This window comes from Kryptolebias marmoratus, linkage group LG15, assembly GCF_001649575.2.
Source record: "Kryptolebias marmoratus isolate JLee-2015 linkage group LG15, ASM164957v2, whole genome shotgun sequence".
NCBI lineage: Eukaryota > Metazoa > Chordata > Actinopteri > Cyprinodontiformes > Rivulidae > Kryptolebias > Kryptolebias marmoratus.
In genome coordinates, this window is record NC_051444.1 from 10,828,378 (window position 1) to 10,845,556 (window position 17,179).

Genomic DNA, 17,179 nt, shown 5'->3' on the forward strand with positions numbered 1-17,179 from the left:
CTATTTTTAAAATAGATGTAAAAATAAATTACCAAAACAATATAGGTCACTCTTCAATAAAGGGATATTTTTGACACTCCAGCATGTAGTTTTCTTTTAGGATGTTTCATATCTTGGTACCCAATACTCCTGCCTTTTAACAGCCAATCTTTGGGTGATTATGTTAGGTTACAAACAAATCAGAAGGGTAAACCGAAGCCTGCTAATTGCCAAATTTCATGTCATTTGTTTGAGAGTCTATTTACTCTGTTTTCATATCATATTCATGTGAGTGGTGACAATAATCCTTAAAAATGCTCTCTGGTGTTCTCTGAAAACACTTCTCAGTCTCTTGAAGAAAGCTACCTTCTGTTATAGTTTTAGATGCCAAGCAAACAAATTGAGTTTTTATTTATTTACTTTTTATGCTCTGAGTGAACAAGGTTCTGAGTAAAAAAAAAAAAAAAAATCTTATCTTTTGTGAATATGCGATGCAAAAAACAAATAATAGAAACTCTTGAAAATATCATATAAGAGCCCAGAAGGACTATAAAACATATCTCTCTGATTCAAGCAGGAAATTTCAGCACAAGTGTTTTGGACTCAAACAGCAAGTTGGGCTCACTCTCAACTAGTTTATACCATCTCCTGCTTGTTATTTACTACATTAAAATGCATTTGTAAGCATGTACCTTTTTGTATTTACTACATCTCATCGTCCTGAGCTCTGGTTTTATTAGTCATCAACTGAATCTTTCTAAAATGTGTTTTACAAGCAGCCAATTTCCCAGTGATTTGATTTGCTGGCCCCGTGTCTGACCAGTCTTAGTGCTGGATTCAAAGAGCACACCACTATAAAATATATTGAGTGCAGAGCTCACTTCTGCAACAAAAGCATGAACATTTAGCAAAAGCGAGTCAAGTTTGCTTCTGACTGAAATCACCACGACATTCCACCTAATTTCTTAAATAAATAAGCATTTTTATTCATAAAGCCACACTTTTAATAGTAAAAGTAAAGAGCTATCTTTTAAATCTGAGGATATATATATATATATATATATATATATATATATATATATATCTCCTCCTGACTACCAGGGGAAAAAATATATTGTCCAATTACAATTTTTTTTAAATTCTCCAAACGTTGTGCAGTAATTATACTCACACCTTCACATCTGGTATCATTGGAAAGCCCTAAATGTAGACATTAAAAGGAGTTAATTTTGTATTATGAAGTGGATGGTAGACGTTCAGGTTTACAAATGTCCTCCTCAGAGGACAAATCTGAACTACTGGTAGTCTATTTATGATGCTACAGAGTAAATTCAATTTGAAGTTTCTACATATAGTGCCTAATTACACAATTTGCATGCTTTGTGATGGGTCTAATCAACAATAAAGAAAAGATTTCCTGCATTTTTATGATTCTATTCTTCAGGTCAAAGTTATTCTAGCTGGTAAATCACTTCTCAGATCTTAAACTGCTTATAGTAGTTATTTCTTTCTGTAACTGAATTCATTCTTCCTTAAAATGATCTCCTTGCTACTTGCAGCACCCAGAAACATGACACTGTCACCGCCATGCTTTTCTGTCTGCATTGACAAAAACCATCTTCTAATAAATTATAAAACATTGTCAGTTTATATTTTGTTGGAAGGGACAGTTGTCTCCAAACAGTTTTTGTGTCTTTTACAGGTCTACACTTTACAGAGGAGCAGAGCTCAGCTGCGTAGGTCCAATTAACTGGGCATCTTTGAGAAAAAAAAAGTAAAAGTAATTAGCATTTACTTTTTCTTAGGCTAGCCATATCACTTAAAACAATTAATTAAAAGTTACCCAACTTTATAGTGCACGTATAAAAAAAAGGAGTGAATATTTTTAGAACCTATTTTTTGGGCATTTGTGTTAATTAGAAGACCAAATATAATCACTGAACATGCATTTTTCTTTTTTTTAATATCTATCCATTCTAAGTTTCTGTATTTTTATTAATTCCTACTCACCTACAATAAATGCTGGTGGATACATGCACTGGAGGTTGTATCATATTCTGCCAAACGAAACATGAAACCAGTTTTTAAGCCATGAGAGCACTTCACAAAAATCAATAAAACTGGGATTATTGTATAAAAAAACTTTATTCTCAAATAATGTCTCCAAAATATCTGACAGATAAACTGTGAGTCTCTTTAACAGCAGGTTGTGAGGCTGCATTCACAAACTGTTATTTAATTCTTTATAACACTCCATTATATTTCCCCCCTCATGGTCTCGTTAAAGGACAAAACAATACAATTTCCCATCCATCCAAATCCTAAAGTACCAGTGTAGATTTACTAGCAACAAAAAAGAAACCTTCAAAATTGTTGTGAATTTGATCATGCTGCTGGAGCCTAAATTTTCTGCAATTCAATGTTTCGAGTGCAACTCTGGACATCTACACAAAGAGAGGCTGATCTCTCGTTCGTTGAAACCAGAGGTCACATTTTGGGCTGTAAAGGAAACAATTCATCAAAAATCTTTTGCACCTCTGAGAGTCACCCCGCTGCAAGATATATTCATTAATATCAGCCACACAGGGCTGCTGTTACACAAGAACATTTTGTAAAGATAGTGCCATTTTCAACCCATAAGTATTCATGACTATTTAACATTAAGCATCTGGTGTTTTCCACACAGCTGAAAAGGGTGAATCTAAAAGCAAAAAACACAACTCATTTGACACCCAAATTGTTTTGTGTACAGTTACATAATCATGTATCATTTCAATGACTTTTTAAAAGCTTTAATGTTCAAATGAAACACTTATGTCGGCCCTTAAGCTGCAAAAGAAGAATTTCGGCTTTTTTTCTTTCCTTTTTTTGTGTTTTGTTTAGGTGCGATTAGGAGATAAGTATCTCTCTGGCCTAAAAAAAAAAAAAAATCAGGTCCTACAAACAGTTTTGTTCCTGTGTAAAAGCAGCCATGATGGACAGAAAAAGAGGAAGGTTATGACATTTTGATATTTTAATATCTGATACTCAGTTTGAACCATAGAGCTTTACATGGTGTGTAACAGTAAAAACATTGACTTTAATGAACAAGATTTTATTTGTACCTACATTGTTAATCATAAAAAGTACAGCTTGTTTAATAATTTGTTTTATTTTTTACAAATCTCTCCATAAAAAATAGATTTCTGTACAAAAATGTTTTTTTTTTCTTTTGCACCTACTTCAAGTTCAGCAGCACATGATGATGATGGGGTGAAAAACGACAGTGATGAAAATGGAGGTGTCATGATGTTTAAAAAAGCAAACACCATTGATGATAGTAACTTTCTGTAAAGGACCTGCCATTTGTCCATGTTGTCTCTGTGCCACAGGGGCCATCAAAAATTAAGGAAAAAAAAATAGTACCCATTTAAATGCAACAACCATTAAGAGTCAATATGTGTTAGTGGGAATGAATCCGCTCAGTGTGACTTCTCACCACAGCGCTAATTTGGGTGGTGTCTCAGTGTAATAGCAGCCATGAGCTGGAATGAGAATTATTCACATGTTGCACTTATGAAGGAAGAAAATGTAGCAAAAACTTATTTCCCAATTAAGACTTAAGTTTATGTTGCTGTTGTTGTTTTATCTAAACCAGCATGTTCTACTCAAACTGTTGAGAATAAGATGAAACAAATAGCAGAATTAATATGAACACATGTATGATGTAAACTTCCTGTAAACTGTAAATCTGTTTAGTGTAAATGTTTCAGGGTTTAAGAATATAAAATGTAAAGTAGTAGATTCATAAAGAGAACTTGAGATATTTTTTAATGAATTTTATCAACATTACTTGATCTCATCTCACATTTATTGATTGGGTGGATAAAAACCATTTCTTGGACAGGATTAGAGAAATATCAGTAAGTGAATAAAACCTTACTTGCATTGAATTCAAAGAAGTTGAATTTTAGATTGAAATAATGATGCCTAACCCAGGCCCTGAATACGATACTTCAAAAATAGATTTTTTTAAATGGATATGGGTTTTTTTTGTTAGAAAAGAAAATCTCTATTTAAATGAAAGGCGGGAATTCTAACAGAATGGCTAAACTACCCAAGCCAGGCAAGCAGGTGGTGATAAGATTGACATTACCAAGACATCAAAATACAAAGAACAATCCCAGCATGGATTGAGGTTCTTCTAAAACACTGTTTTTTCTTTGACATGGTTCACCATTTGATTTCAACAATTTACCTTTTCATAGCAGGATGAAAGTTTATTGATGGCAGAAAATGTTTTGACAAACGGGATAAAGCTAATTAAAGAAAAGATTGTAAAAATGGATCCACTGTTGTTGTTTCTGTCATATGCACAATTCCCCAAACAATCGGGGGCATATCAGAAGAAGGCTACAACATCATTCAACAACATTGCAAATTTCCATTTGTCAAGAAGAACAAAAGGTAGCTCAAATGAATAGTTTGGCCATTTAAAAGTGATGTTGTATCCAATAGTTATCAATAGTTAATACCTTATCATCCCTGGCACCAGTCTTGTAACTATTAGGCTGACACCCGTAGGACGACTTCTTCTTCGTTGTCCATATTTTGTTCTCTATTTCTGATGTCTTTGCTGATAGGGTACTAACCACTAATAACTACTTGATAGAACATTACTGCGAATTGGCCAAAATATCCCTGGAAAACAAACTTAAACATTAAACCTTAAATTTATATTCATTTTAGAGACAATTATTTTGTGGTGTAGTAGTAGCAAACTTTTCATGGTATGATAAATGCTTCTGATGGCAAAGCTGTTTTTTTATGTGAAGCCACTAAAGTGACTATGAGGTCTTAACTGCACTCTTTTCACCTGAATCAAACAAAGTAGACTGAATGTGGATAAATGTGCCTATCACATTTTCAGCAGAGACTTGGCTCACTTTATTCAGCTATTGAAATGAAACAGAGTCGAAATGGTACATGGCACCTGTCACTATAAAACTGGTTACTAAAGGAAATATTAAAAGGTTAAAAATCTGTGTTGACACTCAGAATAAAAGGGGTTACTATGCAGTGATGATGACTTATATTACTATTTTAAAGACTCAAATCAGTGGTAACCTATGTATTTGTACTACAAAACAGTTTGCATTTGGCTAATTTTTTGTGCGTATGCAAAATATCAAATCTAAGCTCTTTAGTGCAGTTATGTTGTGACATGCTAAAATAAAACAAAGTCTAAATTTTATCTTTCAGACACCCCAGGAGATCGGATCTCTGTCTACAATTATATAAAAAAAATAGACCTTTTATTATGCTTGTTGAAAACAGCCTCTAATTTTCAGGCTCTATTATGCACTCTTGACTCCATAGGAAATCAAGGCTGAATTAATCAAATCAATTAGAATAGAGGCACAGAGTGCACTCTCCCAATAAAAAAGAGAGAGAGCTGGCTCATAACCATGTGAGCAGATGCTCCACTGTTGTTTACAGATGTCTTGTTTATTCCTGCATTGAGATTTCCAGTCTGTGTCATCTGTCTTACTGAAATACTGCAAGAATTTTAGCCATCTTTGCATATTTTTGCTTTCTGTGCATCACGGCGCTAATCCTTCTGACACCAGGGCTGTAAATGACAGGCTGACAATGGCTGTTCAAAATCCAACAACATCCTGTAGTTGTGTTTCCACACATAATCACCACTTATTGTTTGCAGCGCTCAGGTCTACAGTAGAGTCACTTTCAATTAAATGAGATGAAAATGTAAATAAAAACTGCCATTTTTCCACAAATTTGTTTCAGCTTATCTCACAACAGTTGGGCAATCTCCTCATGCAGGTTTTTGTTTTTAAATGTATTGGAGTTTATGGTAGAAATCAACTAATTTGTGTGAAACTAGTTTTTGCAAGGAAAAAACACTTTGGAAGCTTTCTTCAGGCTGACTTTTGTATATGTCTTTGCACAATGTCATACTTTAAGTGTGAATGAATGGAATAAGACTTTATGCTTTGTGACAGTGATATGGATTGGGGTTGAATAATAAGGCATGGGAAATATAATTAAAATATATCATTTTGCATACAAAAAGTTTTGGGGGTTAAAGTAAACACTGGATGTGTAAAAGTAATCCCACTACAATATGTATGAAATGGGAAACAGGCTTGAAAACAATAAAAGACACACACTGAAAGCAGTTACATCTGTTATCTAAACCAAGTGCAGCAGCTTTTAGAAAATAGGAATATTTTGAAAGGACACTGCAAGAAATAACAAGCTTTGTAAGTGATTTGAAACTGATGGATTTTCTTGGGTTCTGCAGGCTTATGGATGCGAGAGCAACATTTTGACTCGAGTCACCAGAAAACAGGGGCTTGCTAAGCTTGTGTATTTGATACAGTGATGTTCCAGCATTACGAGGCAGGATTTGACTTACTCTCTTTGCACACGAGGTATTTCTTAAAAAAAAAATTTAAATCAAAAATTAAAAATGGGAGCGCTCAAGGGACAAAACTTGACTAAATGTGCATGTTGTCTTTCTAATGTATTTGTTTGACTCTTGCCATAAGTGACCAATTCTCAAACCAATCACATAACAGTGTGCTCTTAAAAAAAGGTGTGTTCAAACAGGACCACCTGCATCAGATATGTAATGTATTGGAAAGATGGACAGCAAACAAAAAGGAACATTTACCTTTTAAAGCAGTTACACCTTCTTAAAGAAGGTTCGAGAAATGGTCGCAAGCTGTTTCTGAAATCTAAAACTGCCTACTCCTCTGGGAAGTGAACGCATATTTTAATGTGAGCAGATTACAGTTTTTCAGTCAGGGAGCTGCCAGTTAACAGATAGTGGAATTTATAAACTGGAGGCTCTTTGAGAGTTTTTTTGTTTAAATATATAATTTTGCAGCAACAGTAAAAGCTTTCAGAAACAGCTAAAAATGGCAGATATTTGAGTGACACCATTTCTATCTGTCTCAGTTGTCCACATGTGAACTTTCCCAACTTTCTGGTGGTCATGTTGTTATGGCAACAACAACAAAACAAAACCAAAAAATATAGCATTTAGTCATTCCTGCTAACAGGGAGTGAGAAATATAAATGTGTATATACAAACACACTCTAACCCTGTATTTAGTCATATTGTTGTCTTTTTTTTTAAAGATAGATGATTTTTTTTTCAATGAAACTGCTTTTTGAATGACTCTTTTTGCCATTTAAGACCCAAAAGTTTGTCTTTTTCTTCCATAATTCAGTTGACAAAAAAAGAAAAAAAATATATAAAGAAAATAACACCCACTAGTGCAAAATTTGTGCGATTTATATAAAGTTTATGTTTTGGGGGGGGAGGGGTCCCCAGCAGCAGCAGTTTGGGAAGTCCCAAGGAGCCACTGGGTTTTTAGAACATATGAGTCTGTTCATCAATATCTTCACTGAAGAAAAATGTCAAAAGAGACAATTAGAGACAACTCCTTGCCTCTATTTTCACACCAACATGTCCGTGTCTCTTTTTTTATTATTTTGACTGACAGAGGTGACTAACTGTACTTTTGTTTGTGTCCATTTGTCCACTTTTTGTCAGTCTCCCAGTCTGTCTGCTAATTTGTTGATCTATTTCTGAACTTGTGGCTGGAGAGTACACTGTAGAAAAAGAATCACTCATCCCTTGGCTGGTAGTCCGAACCAGAGTTACAAGAGGACAAATCATTTCCTGGATTTGGGCACAGTTGATTGCAGCAGTTGACATTCCTGACAGCTTATTGCCTTGAGGCTTCCACTTGTTAAGCCAACAAGCACAGAATTGTGGCTAGTCCGGGGACAAGAATCTTTGATTGTGTTTGACAAGGCTCTGGGAACCAGTAACTAGTTTGCAAATACAGAACAATGCAAATGACTGGTTTTGTTGTTTGACACTTTGCCTTCTGTTACTATGGAATACTATATAAGACTGATCGGAGTGTACCTTCATCCAGTATTTGAAAATGTAAGAAAAAAAAAAAAGAAACCATACAGAAATATAGCTAACAGATTACATTTGGTTTGCAATGTTTTAGCCTGTTTAGTTGAAATAAATTGTTGTTTGTCATAAAAGGCAAAATAGTGTCAGAAGGTAATGAAAATTACAATAACCTTTTTTTAAAAACCTAATAATAACTAAATCAACTTTGTGATTGTCGTGCTACTTGCTCAGCTCTCTACGTAGGCTAAAACATGTCAAACCTATCTGCTACTTCCCTTTGACACTGGTATGTTTAACATTATTTCATGACTGCATAAACTTTCTTTAATAGAACTAGTGTGGCTGATCTTATCACTGCATTGACTGCATTTGGTCTTCAACTTCACCACAGACTGTAGAATCAGCACTAGTTTCTACTAAAATGGCATCTGAGAAATGTCATTGTGTCTCAAAGTTTAGTCTGGTCAGATCCAGAGTGATGGAAGGCCGGTGGTAGAATTTTGGTCCAGCACCAGTGATGCTTCATGTTTACATACAGGAACCATCCAATGTCTGGAAGGAACAAAAAGGTGGAGTGCTCTTACAGCTTCTCCAGAGGAAAATCCTCATGTTGGTCAGACCTACTGGATGTCTGGCCTGCAGTATAAGAGGTTAATAAACCCCTACTACTGCCTAAATTTGGCATGGGCTTAAAATAGGATCAACTATTGTTCACTTGTAGAAAGTATTAAAGAGCCTTAAGATTAACGTACAGAGATTTCACGATAAAAAAAAGTAGTGTCAATTTATTTTAGATGTTGACCAAAAACTTGGGGGAGTTTCAATTGGGTAAAAACATCAATTTGGATTTTTCCTTGTTGACTGAACAGTGCTTAATAACAACTCCAGTCCAGGTATTAAGCTCCTAAAAGGAGTGTTATTTGATGAGGTCATTGTCTACTTCTTTAATTGATTTAACTTATTCTTTTTTGTTTATCTCCCTCAAAAATGAGGTGAATAATACCATTGATCTGGAAGGATGTGGAGAAGAGCTGTGAGGAGTATGCTGACAGGAGACCAGCATGTTACACAAAGGCTGCTCATGGTGAAAAGTCCAAATCTTACATATGTTTGTTCTCTTTTGTTTGGTTCCACCACACTGCAGGACTGCAACATGGTGGTTGAACCATTGAACAGGCGGTGGCAGGTTTGCTGCACTACACCACAGTGCAGACTGTGTTCAGCGTTGTATCAAATCGAACCGCCTTAGCCTCCGTGGGCTTCATGTTGGTGTCATACATTGGATTTTCAAATGAGGCCTGACCATTGGAGCTCTCATGGCCAACATAGCCATTGAACTGGACCTTTGGGCGTGTCCTAAAAATAGAGAGAAGCAACATTGTATTAATGGCACTGCAAAACCAGAACTAAACAGGCATCTAAAAAAACAAAAAAGACAATATATATAAAAAATAAATAAAATAAAAATAAATTAGAAAGAACTTTACAATTACTGGACACACAGTTGTAAAAAGTGAAGTTGCTTTCTAAAATATCTTGTCTTAATATTCAGAAACTGTCAAAATGTTTGCATAGTTAAATAAAACACACAGGGTTTGCCATTTTGTATCTTTCTCTATATATATATATATATATATATATATATATATATATATTTTTTTTTTTTTTTCCAAAAGTTTGGAAACCAGAGAAAAATATTTGTTATTGTGAATACTGTTAGGTGAGTAAAAGATGACCTGATCACTAAAAGAATATAAAATAAAAAATAAATGACATTTAATTATAGTATGAATATTTAATGATTGACTGATTTATTAATTTATCTATGTATCTATTTAAGAAAAAAAGAAAGAAAGCAAGCAAGAAAGAAAGAAATAGTACCATGAATGACTTGCAAGCAGAAAAAAAACTGATTTGATTAAATAAAACCAGGAAATTGTGGAAGAAATGTCTGTAAAAAAGCTCTGAAAATCATCAAAATCTGCAGGTATCACTAAGAGAAGTAAAATGTGAATGACAGATGATCATAGAAATAGGATCATTTGGCAGGAAGAATATGGCAGAATAAAGAAAAATTGAACGCTAAACCTTTTTTATATACAAATTTTATAAAAACAAATTCTACAAAACACACTAACAAACTCATACTAATTACTGACTCACTTACAAGTCAACCTGTTTAGTTTTGGATGAGCCGGTTCATGGTAAAGTGATTATGAATAAGATAAAAATGCAAGCAGTGAAAACAGGTATCAAAATTAATTAGTTATTCTGACAATTTTTGTTGGTCTTACAAGAGTGCATCTATAGTTAGATTTCAAAATGTGTATATTTATAATAAATTAGTGTGCTTGAATAAGAATTTTTGATAGATTTAATGCAGATGTTTGAATGAATGCATTGTGAAATATGACTACCCCTTCATTATTTGTCTGTTTGAAGGAGATTACATTTTTGGATAATCAAGTCCTATAATCCAGTTAGATCTAATCACTTACTCTCAAACCCCGCGGAAATATTTGCAGGGAGGAGTGCTGCTGCTGTTTGATTCTGACCTCATTAAGAGTGCATGTACGTTTATGTGTGTGTGTGTGTGTGAGCGCACTGGTAAAAATCCAGCCCTGGGGAGCCACTAAGCCTAGCCTACATGTTCAACCCATTACTTTACAAAAGTGCACACATCAACACACCCTGCAGACCTCCCTGCATGGCAGTAGCTTAAATCACTGCACTGGTGGTGGCTGTAGGTGCAAAAAGTTTCATTTTATTGGGAGAATGAAAAATGGTACACATAATTGCTTTGACAGTATTATAGATACTCTACAGACAAATGGGCCATGGCAGGAAAAACTGCAGTGCGCTCACACACACAAACACACACACCTAGTTTCTCATTTAAGCTCCTACTTTACATTGGCGTGTGAAGAAATAATTTTTAAGACTGTTGGATGCCATTGTATTGGTCTAGATGCCTGCAGACTTTGCCATAATAAAAACCTATTAATAACTACAGACTGAAGTAATGCCAAATATAGAAAAGCGTCTGACACAGCCTTTCGAAAGCAACTACTTATAAAGGTAAGCCTGTAACTTGCTTCAGTCAAGCATTTTGTAGTTGGCCAAAGTATTTTCTTGATGACATCATGCTGACAGAGAGATGACAATGAGATCAAGGACAAAAAAAAATGTCTTTGTACAGTTTTAAATGACTGCTGTTTGGACACAGTAGGGCTGCACTGATTTAAAACCTTCAGATTATTTATGCATTTTTCCTAATCGGAAAAATATCACTCTGATTACATTTAACTGATATAAGGAGTTTCCATGCGTTAGACGTGGATTTAGGTTAGATAACAACCTTTAGGTTGTATTTTAGTTTCAACATTTAAGTGATAAATCTCTTTGTCAGTTGTGCAGCCTTACTAAACAGCATAAAGAACAATTTGAAAAATAAACATAAACAAGAGATGAGGAATTTGACGGAGGATGTGGCGGCGGGCGGAGGTCTGGTTGCTGTTACAACCACATGGATGACAGGTGCCAGTCTTACCTGCCGCCAGGCCCCCAGGTGTTTTTTGGTCTCTCATTGTCATCTGTGTCAGCAGACAATGTCCTGCATACAACCATCAGCTTTAATGTACATCAACTCGGATTCATACTTTGAATGGCAACCAGATTGTATAACATATTGTAATGTGCTTGGTAAATACAGGTCTAAATCAAGCAGTATTGTAATGTACAAAAAATACTGCAGATATTTTTTTTAATATAAAGCAAGCCTGCATGTCTCTGTAATCAAAGTTTATAATACTATCTAGACAGTAGGGTGCATACGAGGAGGTAGCTAACTGCAAGACTAAGGTTGTTGTTTTAATCATAAAAGTCTGACCACAAGACCTGGTGCACACAGACATTTCTAACACAGATCTTTTGTAAATTACAAGAAAAGAGATTTATGTTGGTTAAAATTTACTGTTCAATGCAACACAAGACTCTGAAAGACCTTTAAATGCTGAAATGCAGATGTCTGAAAATCCCCAATTGTGGACTATAACAAAAGTCTCCAACAAGTCACATTTTATTTGAAGTAATTTTAACTGTCATCTTAGGGTAATTTAGGTGTTTTGTTTGATTTGTAGGAATGCTAATGCTTAAATGTAATTCAAGGTTAGTCTTCATTGTATATTCAAAGTTTTAGACATATTCACAAATTTCTAAGTGTCTGAAAATTAAAGAATATTTGGATTATCACAAATGAATGAGTACAAATAAAGAGGAATTATGAAGCAATGATAAATAGAATATATATATATATATATATATATATATACATACATATATTAACAGTGCAAAACAGAATGATACTTTGCTTTTGTTAGGGAATCAAACTTGTAATTGTATTTAGCTGTTTACAGAAAGAGAGAACAAACAGCTGTTTGGTATTCTTCTCTACTGCTTATGTTTTTTTTCTCTTGACAGACTGACACTGAGGATGTAGCTCACCTGTGCTTGTAGAGGTAGAAGGCAAACCCAGAGAGGATGAGGGCAAAGAAAGGAACTAAGATGGCTGCTGCCACAGAGCTGCTGTTTGTGTAAAGGTTTGATGGATCCATTGCCATGGTTACAGGACCTGCAGTCACACACAAACACACACACACACACATTAAAAACAAACAAAAGAAAAAAAAACAACAACAACACATACATAAAGATAAAAACTATAACACTAATTTGTGCATGTGTTCTATGTGCTTTCTGCAGTTGCAGTCCGTATTCTTTGTTTCTTGTGGCTGTTCCTAGATTATTTTATCTGACTGGTGTTTTTAAAACAAATAATTTTCAACTTGATGATTTTTTTTTTTGTATACACAATGTTGTTAATACAGTGTGTTGGTGCCGACAAGCTGACCCACCTTGTCTTGTCAGATGGAACTTGCCAAAATCCTTACTGTGAATGTGCCCCTGATAAACAAAGGTCTTCTGGTCAGACTCTGAGGTAACCTGCCAAGAAAAAATAAATAAAAAATAATAAGAAGAAACAGGTGAGCAAACTTATTTATGCAGCTGATAGTAGATGAATCACTTCAGGTTAACAATTTTTACTTTATTCTCATTATCAGAGTTGAAGTAATGAAATCATACAACCATACTTACAATTAGTTTTTGGAAATTGTTGAATGTCAATTTTGTATCTACAGTATGTAATACAGACAGTTGCTGCTTGTTTTTACCAGATCCTTTCTGCATAAGATTTGCTACATCATAGGAGTCCCATTTGCCATGGTGAGTAAAGTATAAAACAGAAATAAATACTCCACAAGTGTGTTTTTGGATTTTACTGTCCAAGTGGTCCATGTAGATCTGGTGGGTTAAGAAAATACTTGTTTTCTTTAAAACTTCACTGCATAAATTTGATATAAAATACATTTTCACCTCTAAATATCAGCCTTATCTTGCTTCATTTGATAGTCTGTTCTCTACACTGTCTCCTTCCCCCCTCCAATTTTCATGTATACCTATTCAAGCATCAATAATATCAACAAGTGAAATTTAAGCTCCCGGCTAAGAGACTGTATTCCCACACCCCTGCACCTTATTCTAGACATGATCGTTATGAAGTATTTACTTTAAATATAACACTGAACTGCTGCAGGGGAAAAGAAAAGTCTGCAGGAGTCATTGTACATCACACAGAGCTGACTTTCTGTATTTCCTTCTGTCACATCTCGTGACTTGAAACAGACTTTAAGACTGAACATACTCATATGGAAAATACCATTTGTACACTTGACTGGAAATTTATGAATGTACAAAGTAACCGTACAACAATTCCACCATAAACGAGCCTCAAGTTTGTGCCCAAAGAGTTACATGCTGGAGCAATTTCTTGGTGAGGAAGATTAACTTTCCTGAAGTTTTGCCTGCATGTCTGGGCAACTCATGGTGACAAAAAGGCACATTCAATCTTTAACTGCTGCCGGTATGACAGACAGGCAATTGTTCAGTCCACAGTCACCAGTAAAGTGACATCTCACACAAGACGACTATAATTTTTTTGTCAATACTGAGAAGTATAACACGACAAAATGGTCAATTTATATCAAGAAATATAATGCATTGTGTTGTCAGAGGCTTTGGTAGAATTTGTAGGGAATTACAAATTCCACCTCTTCAAGGCTTGCAAACTTACATTGCCCAATTTATAGGGCAAGTTCATAAGGCAAGATTATAATCACTGTTTATTACTCTAAGAACCTGAAAACAATTATTTGAAAAGGAGCAGACAAATATCCACAGGCTTCAAAACCAAAAGGCTTCTTATTACGATGCCACACAAAAAGAAATTACATTTACCAGTCTACATAGAAATTCAAAATGCAAAAAAAAAAACCAACAGCATAAAACAGGGAGGAAAAGCAAGTAGGAGCAACAGTATTGTTTTCTTCAAACACAACACCCTGGTAAACATTAAACCTAACGACACCTTTGGACCAAAACACAAGAACAAAACACCCAGTCACAAGAGTTATCAGTGATATCATTTCTCTACAGGGAAGCCGACCAGCAAAGTAGCAGGAAAGCTTGCGAAACTAATCCCGGTAGCCAATCACTTTTAAGAATTTATTTATTTATTTATCTCTGCACTTTTGATTGAGTGTGGTACACAGCATGGCCTTTTCAACCTTGCAGTTTGCCGGTTCATAACACAAGCTGAGCAGAGTCATGTGTGCAGTCCACTGCAGCTGTGTGGGGCTTTTAACAGTGAATTGAAAATCTAAATAATAACTTCACATTGCATGGAACAGCCCAGAAAAGCCAGATCCTCAGGCCAAAATTTAGCTGTCCACCCACATCTCAAGGATAGGGGACTCTATTTTGAGGACAGTAATGTCCTTTTTTTAGGAGCAGAGGAGACAGGTGGCCTCAGGTAAAAACTACCTCACATGCAGGTTTGACTCTCCTCACTGGGCATTTTTACAACTGGTGAGACAATGAGACGTGTTTGACACTTCATATGTTGATCAATAGGTAAACAACTTATAAGTGGCAATGACTCAGGAAAGATGGGTAAGTCAGTGACACTTCAACATAGTGTGATTGTTCCCATAGCATCCTGAAACTCTTCATTCTTTAGTTTGAAACATCAAACATCTTCAAATGGATTTGAAAACATTCTGTTCAAGCAACTCAGATTAGTGTGCAAGTGTGCTAACTTTGAAATCAGTATTTAAGCATAATATGTCTCTACTAATGCTTATTACAATAGATGTTTTAAGTTCAGTGAGAGAAGTTTTTTCTTACATATCCATCCATAGCCCAGTTGTCATTTTTAAACTTGCTGTAGTAATGCTCCGTTGGCCCCTTCACCTGGTAGACCTTCAACAGCAGCTGGTTTTCCTCTGACTTATAGGTACCTAAAAGACAGAAAATTTACATAAATATGCAAATACGCTGATTAGTGCCTAAACCCTCTATAAATATACAGCAAATTAATTTCAAATTTGCCTTCAAACTTGCCAAGGCAGAAAAAAAAAATGACTGAGAAAAAAAGGGCTTCGACTGAGAGGTAAGGAGGAAGGCAAACAGACTGAGTGACAAACAGAGAAAAGGAGCCACCTTGACATTTTGAATGATCATTTTCTCTTTGCTTTGCAAAGTATGTCACACATTACTGGAGAAGAAGTGACATTCACCCTGCAGCTATGTGTTTTTTATTGTTTAAACACAAAGATGTTAGCTTATCAATATGACAAAGCCATGTAAGACATGTTATAAATGAAATAAAATAAAAAAAACAACAACAACAACAAAAAATTGTGCTGAAAGTCGAATACGAATGTAAAGCATAATTAGTTTTGTGCACATAGTAGTTACTTTAGTGCCATTGAAACTATATATCTCCAGTAGACATAAATACAAATTACATCATGTACACTTGATCCCTGCTGGAGGTTATGTTGTCAAGGTTACAATTTATTTCTGGCATTGGTGAAGAGGGGAACAGATATACAGCTTCTAAATAAATTCCACCAATGCCACTGTTTGTCAACCACTGTATGGTGGGAGAGGAGTGAATGTTGATCATTCCTTAGAGCTGGTTTGTTCAGTTACATTTGTCAGAGAGAAAGAGAAAAAAAATAAATTAGTTAATCATGCAGATAAAACCAAATGCATTTTTTAGGCAAGACAAATATGTTGCTTTTCAGCACTGATAATTGCCTCTAGTGTCAGAAACAAAATAAAATAAAAAATGCTGAAAGCAAACAAACAAAACAAAAAAAAACCTCAATAAGTTGCATAACTGTTCATATCAGGCATCACCATTAAGTCCTCTACAAACACTGGCTCACCTACACACAAAACATAAGAATGAGCAGGACTAATAATTTTTGCTTTTTGTGTTGTTACTTTTACAGATTTTTTTCTTTTTATCAGTAAAAAGCTGAATTAAAATAGCTAGTTGAATTTAAATCACTGCGCCGGTCACTAATCTAATAATAATCTAATAATCAATAGATCAAACTAAGTGATCATGGGAAACAAAAATTAGATTTCTTCTACTAAAGTAAATCATGTTTTCTTCTACGTTGTGGAAAAAAAAAAGTTGTCACAGCACATTTTTAGAATTTCATTATGGAGCTCCTTTACACATGCAGACCTCAGCTACAAGTCTCAAACCCTGAGTTGTTGTTTACGACTTTGTACTAAAATTTATCACCGGTGAAATTTATAGTACGCATCGTTTTGCACTGTAATCTTAAGGTTGGGTGGTCATGTGATAGACAATGCATTTTATTGATCTATAAGGCCCTCACTCTTGTTTTATCTCCTTATATTAGTTTGTTTCTATCATGTCTTTCAAGCACTTATAGAAGACTTGTCCTAGAAGCCACTTCGTCTTTATAGAACCTGCGAAATGCAGCTTTACTCACTGTGAACCTGCAAACTGGATGAACAATGCAAAGCTTCATTCTTTTTTAGTTTTAGGCAGTTAAATGTAAACAAAATCAGATTACTTTAAAATAATTAATTTTCATCAAATGTTTACTGCTTAAATTATGTTGTATAGGGTTTTTAATTTCAGTTAGACTTCATAGTTTTGAGTTTGTTCTTCAGTTTCCTGTTTGTGTTCCTACATTCGATAGTGTTTTTATAGTGTAAATGAGGTTGCCAGTTTCCTGTGAAATGAATGAATGAACCTTTAACTTCATCAGAGTTTGGTCTCATCTGTATGCTCCACTGCTCGGTTTCTTCCAA

The 17,179-nt window shown here is 34.9% G+C and overlaps 1 protein-coding gene across 1 annotated transcript in view; it reads right to left on the minus strand.

Annotated features, from left to right (window-relative positions):
* Positions 1 to 2,025: 2,025 nt before the first annotated feature.
* The window catches only part of LOC108237370 (CUB and sushi domain-containing protein 1), a 390,396-nt gene continuing 375,242 nt past the window's right edge, over positions 2,026 to 17,179 (minus strand). Inside the window, exons 71-75 of the mRNA XM_017418738.3 lie at positions 15,224 to 15,336; positions 12,835 to 12,922; positions 12,425 to 12,551; positions 11,472 to 11,534; positions 2,026 to 9,277 (exon numbers count right to left, since the gene is read on the minus strand). Of these exons, the coding sequence (XP_017274227.1) occupies positions 9,118 to 9,277; positions 11,472 to 11,534; positions 12,425 to 12,551; positions 12,835 to 12,922; positions 15,224 to 15,336 (551 nt within the window). The 3' untranslated portion in view covers positions 2,026 to 9,117. The remainder of the gene's footprint in view (positions 9,278 to 11,471; positions 11,535 to 12,424; positions 12,552 to 12,834; positions 12,923 to 15,223; positions 15,337 to 17,179) is intronic.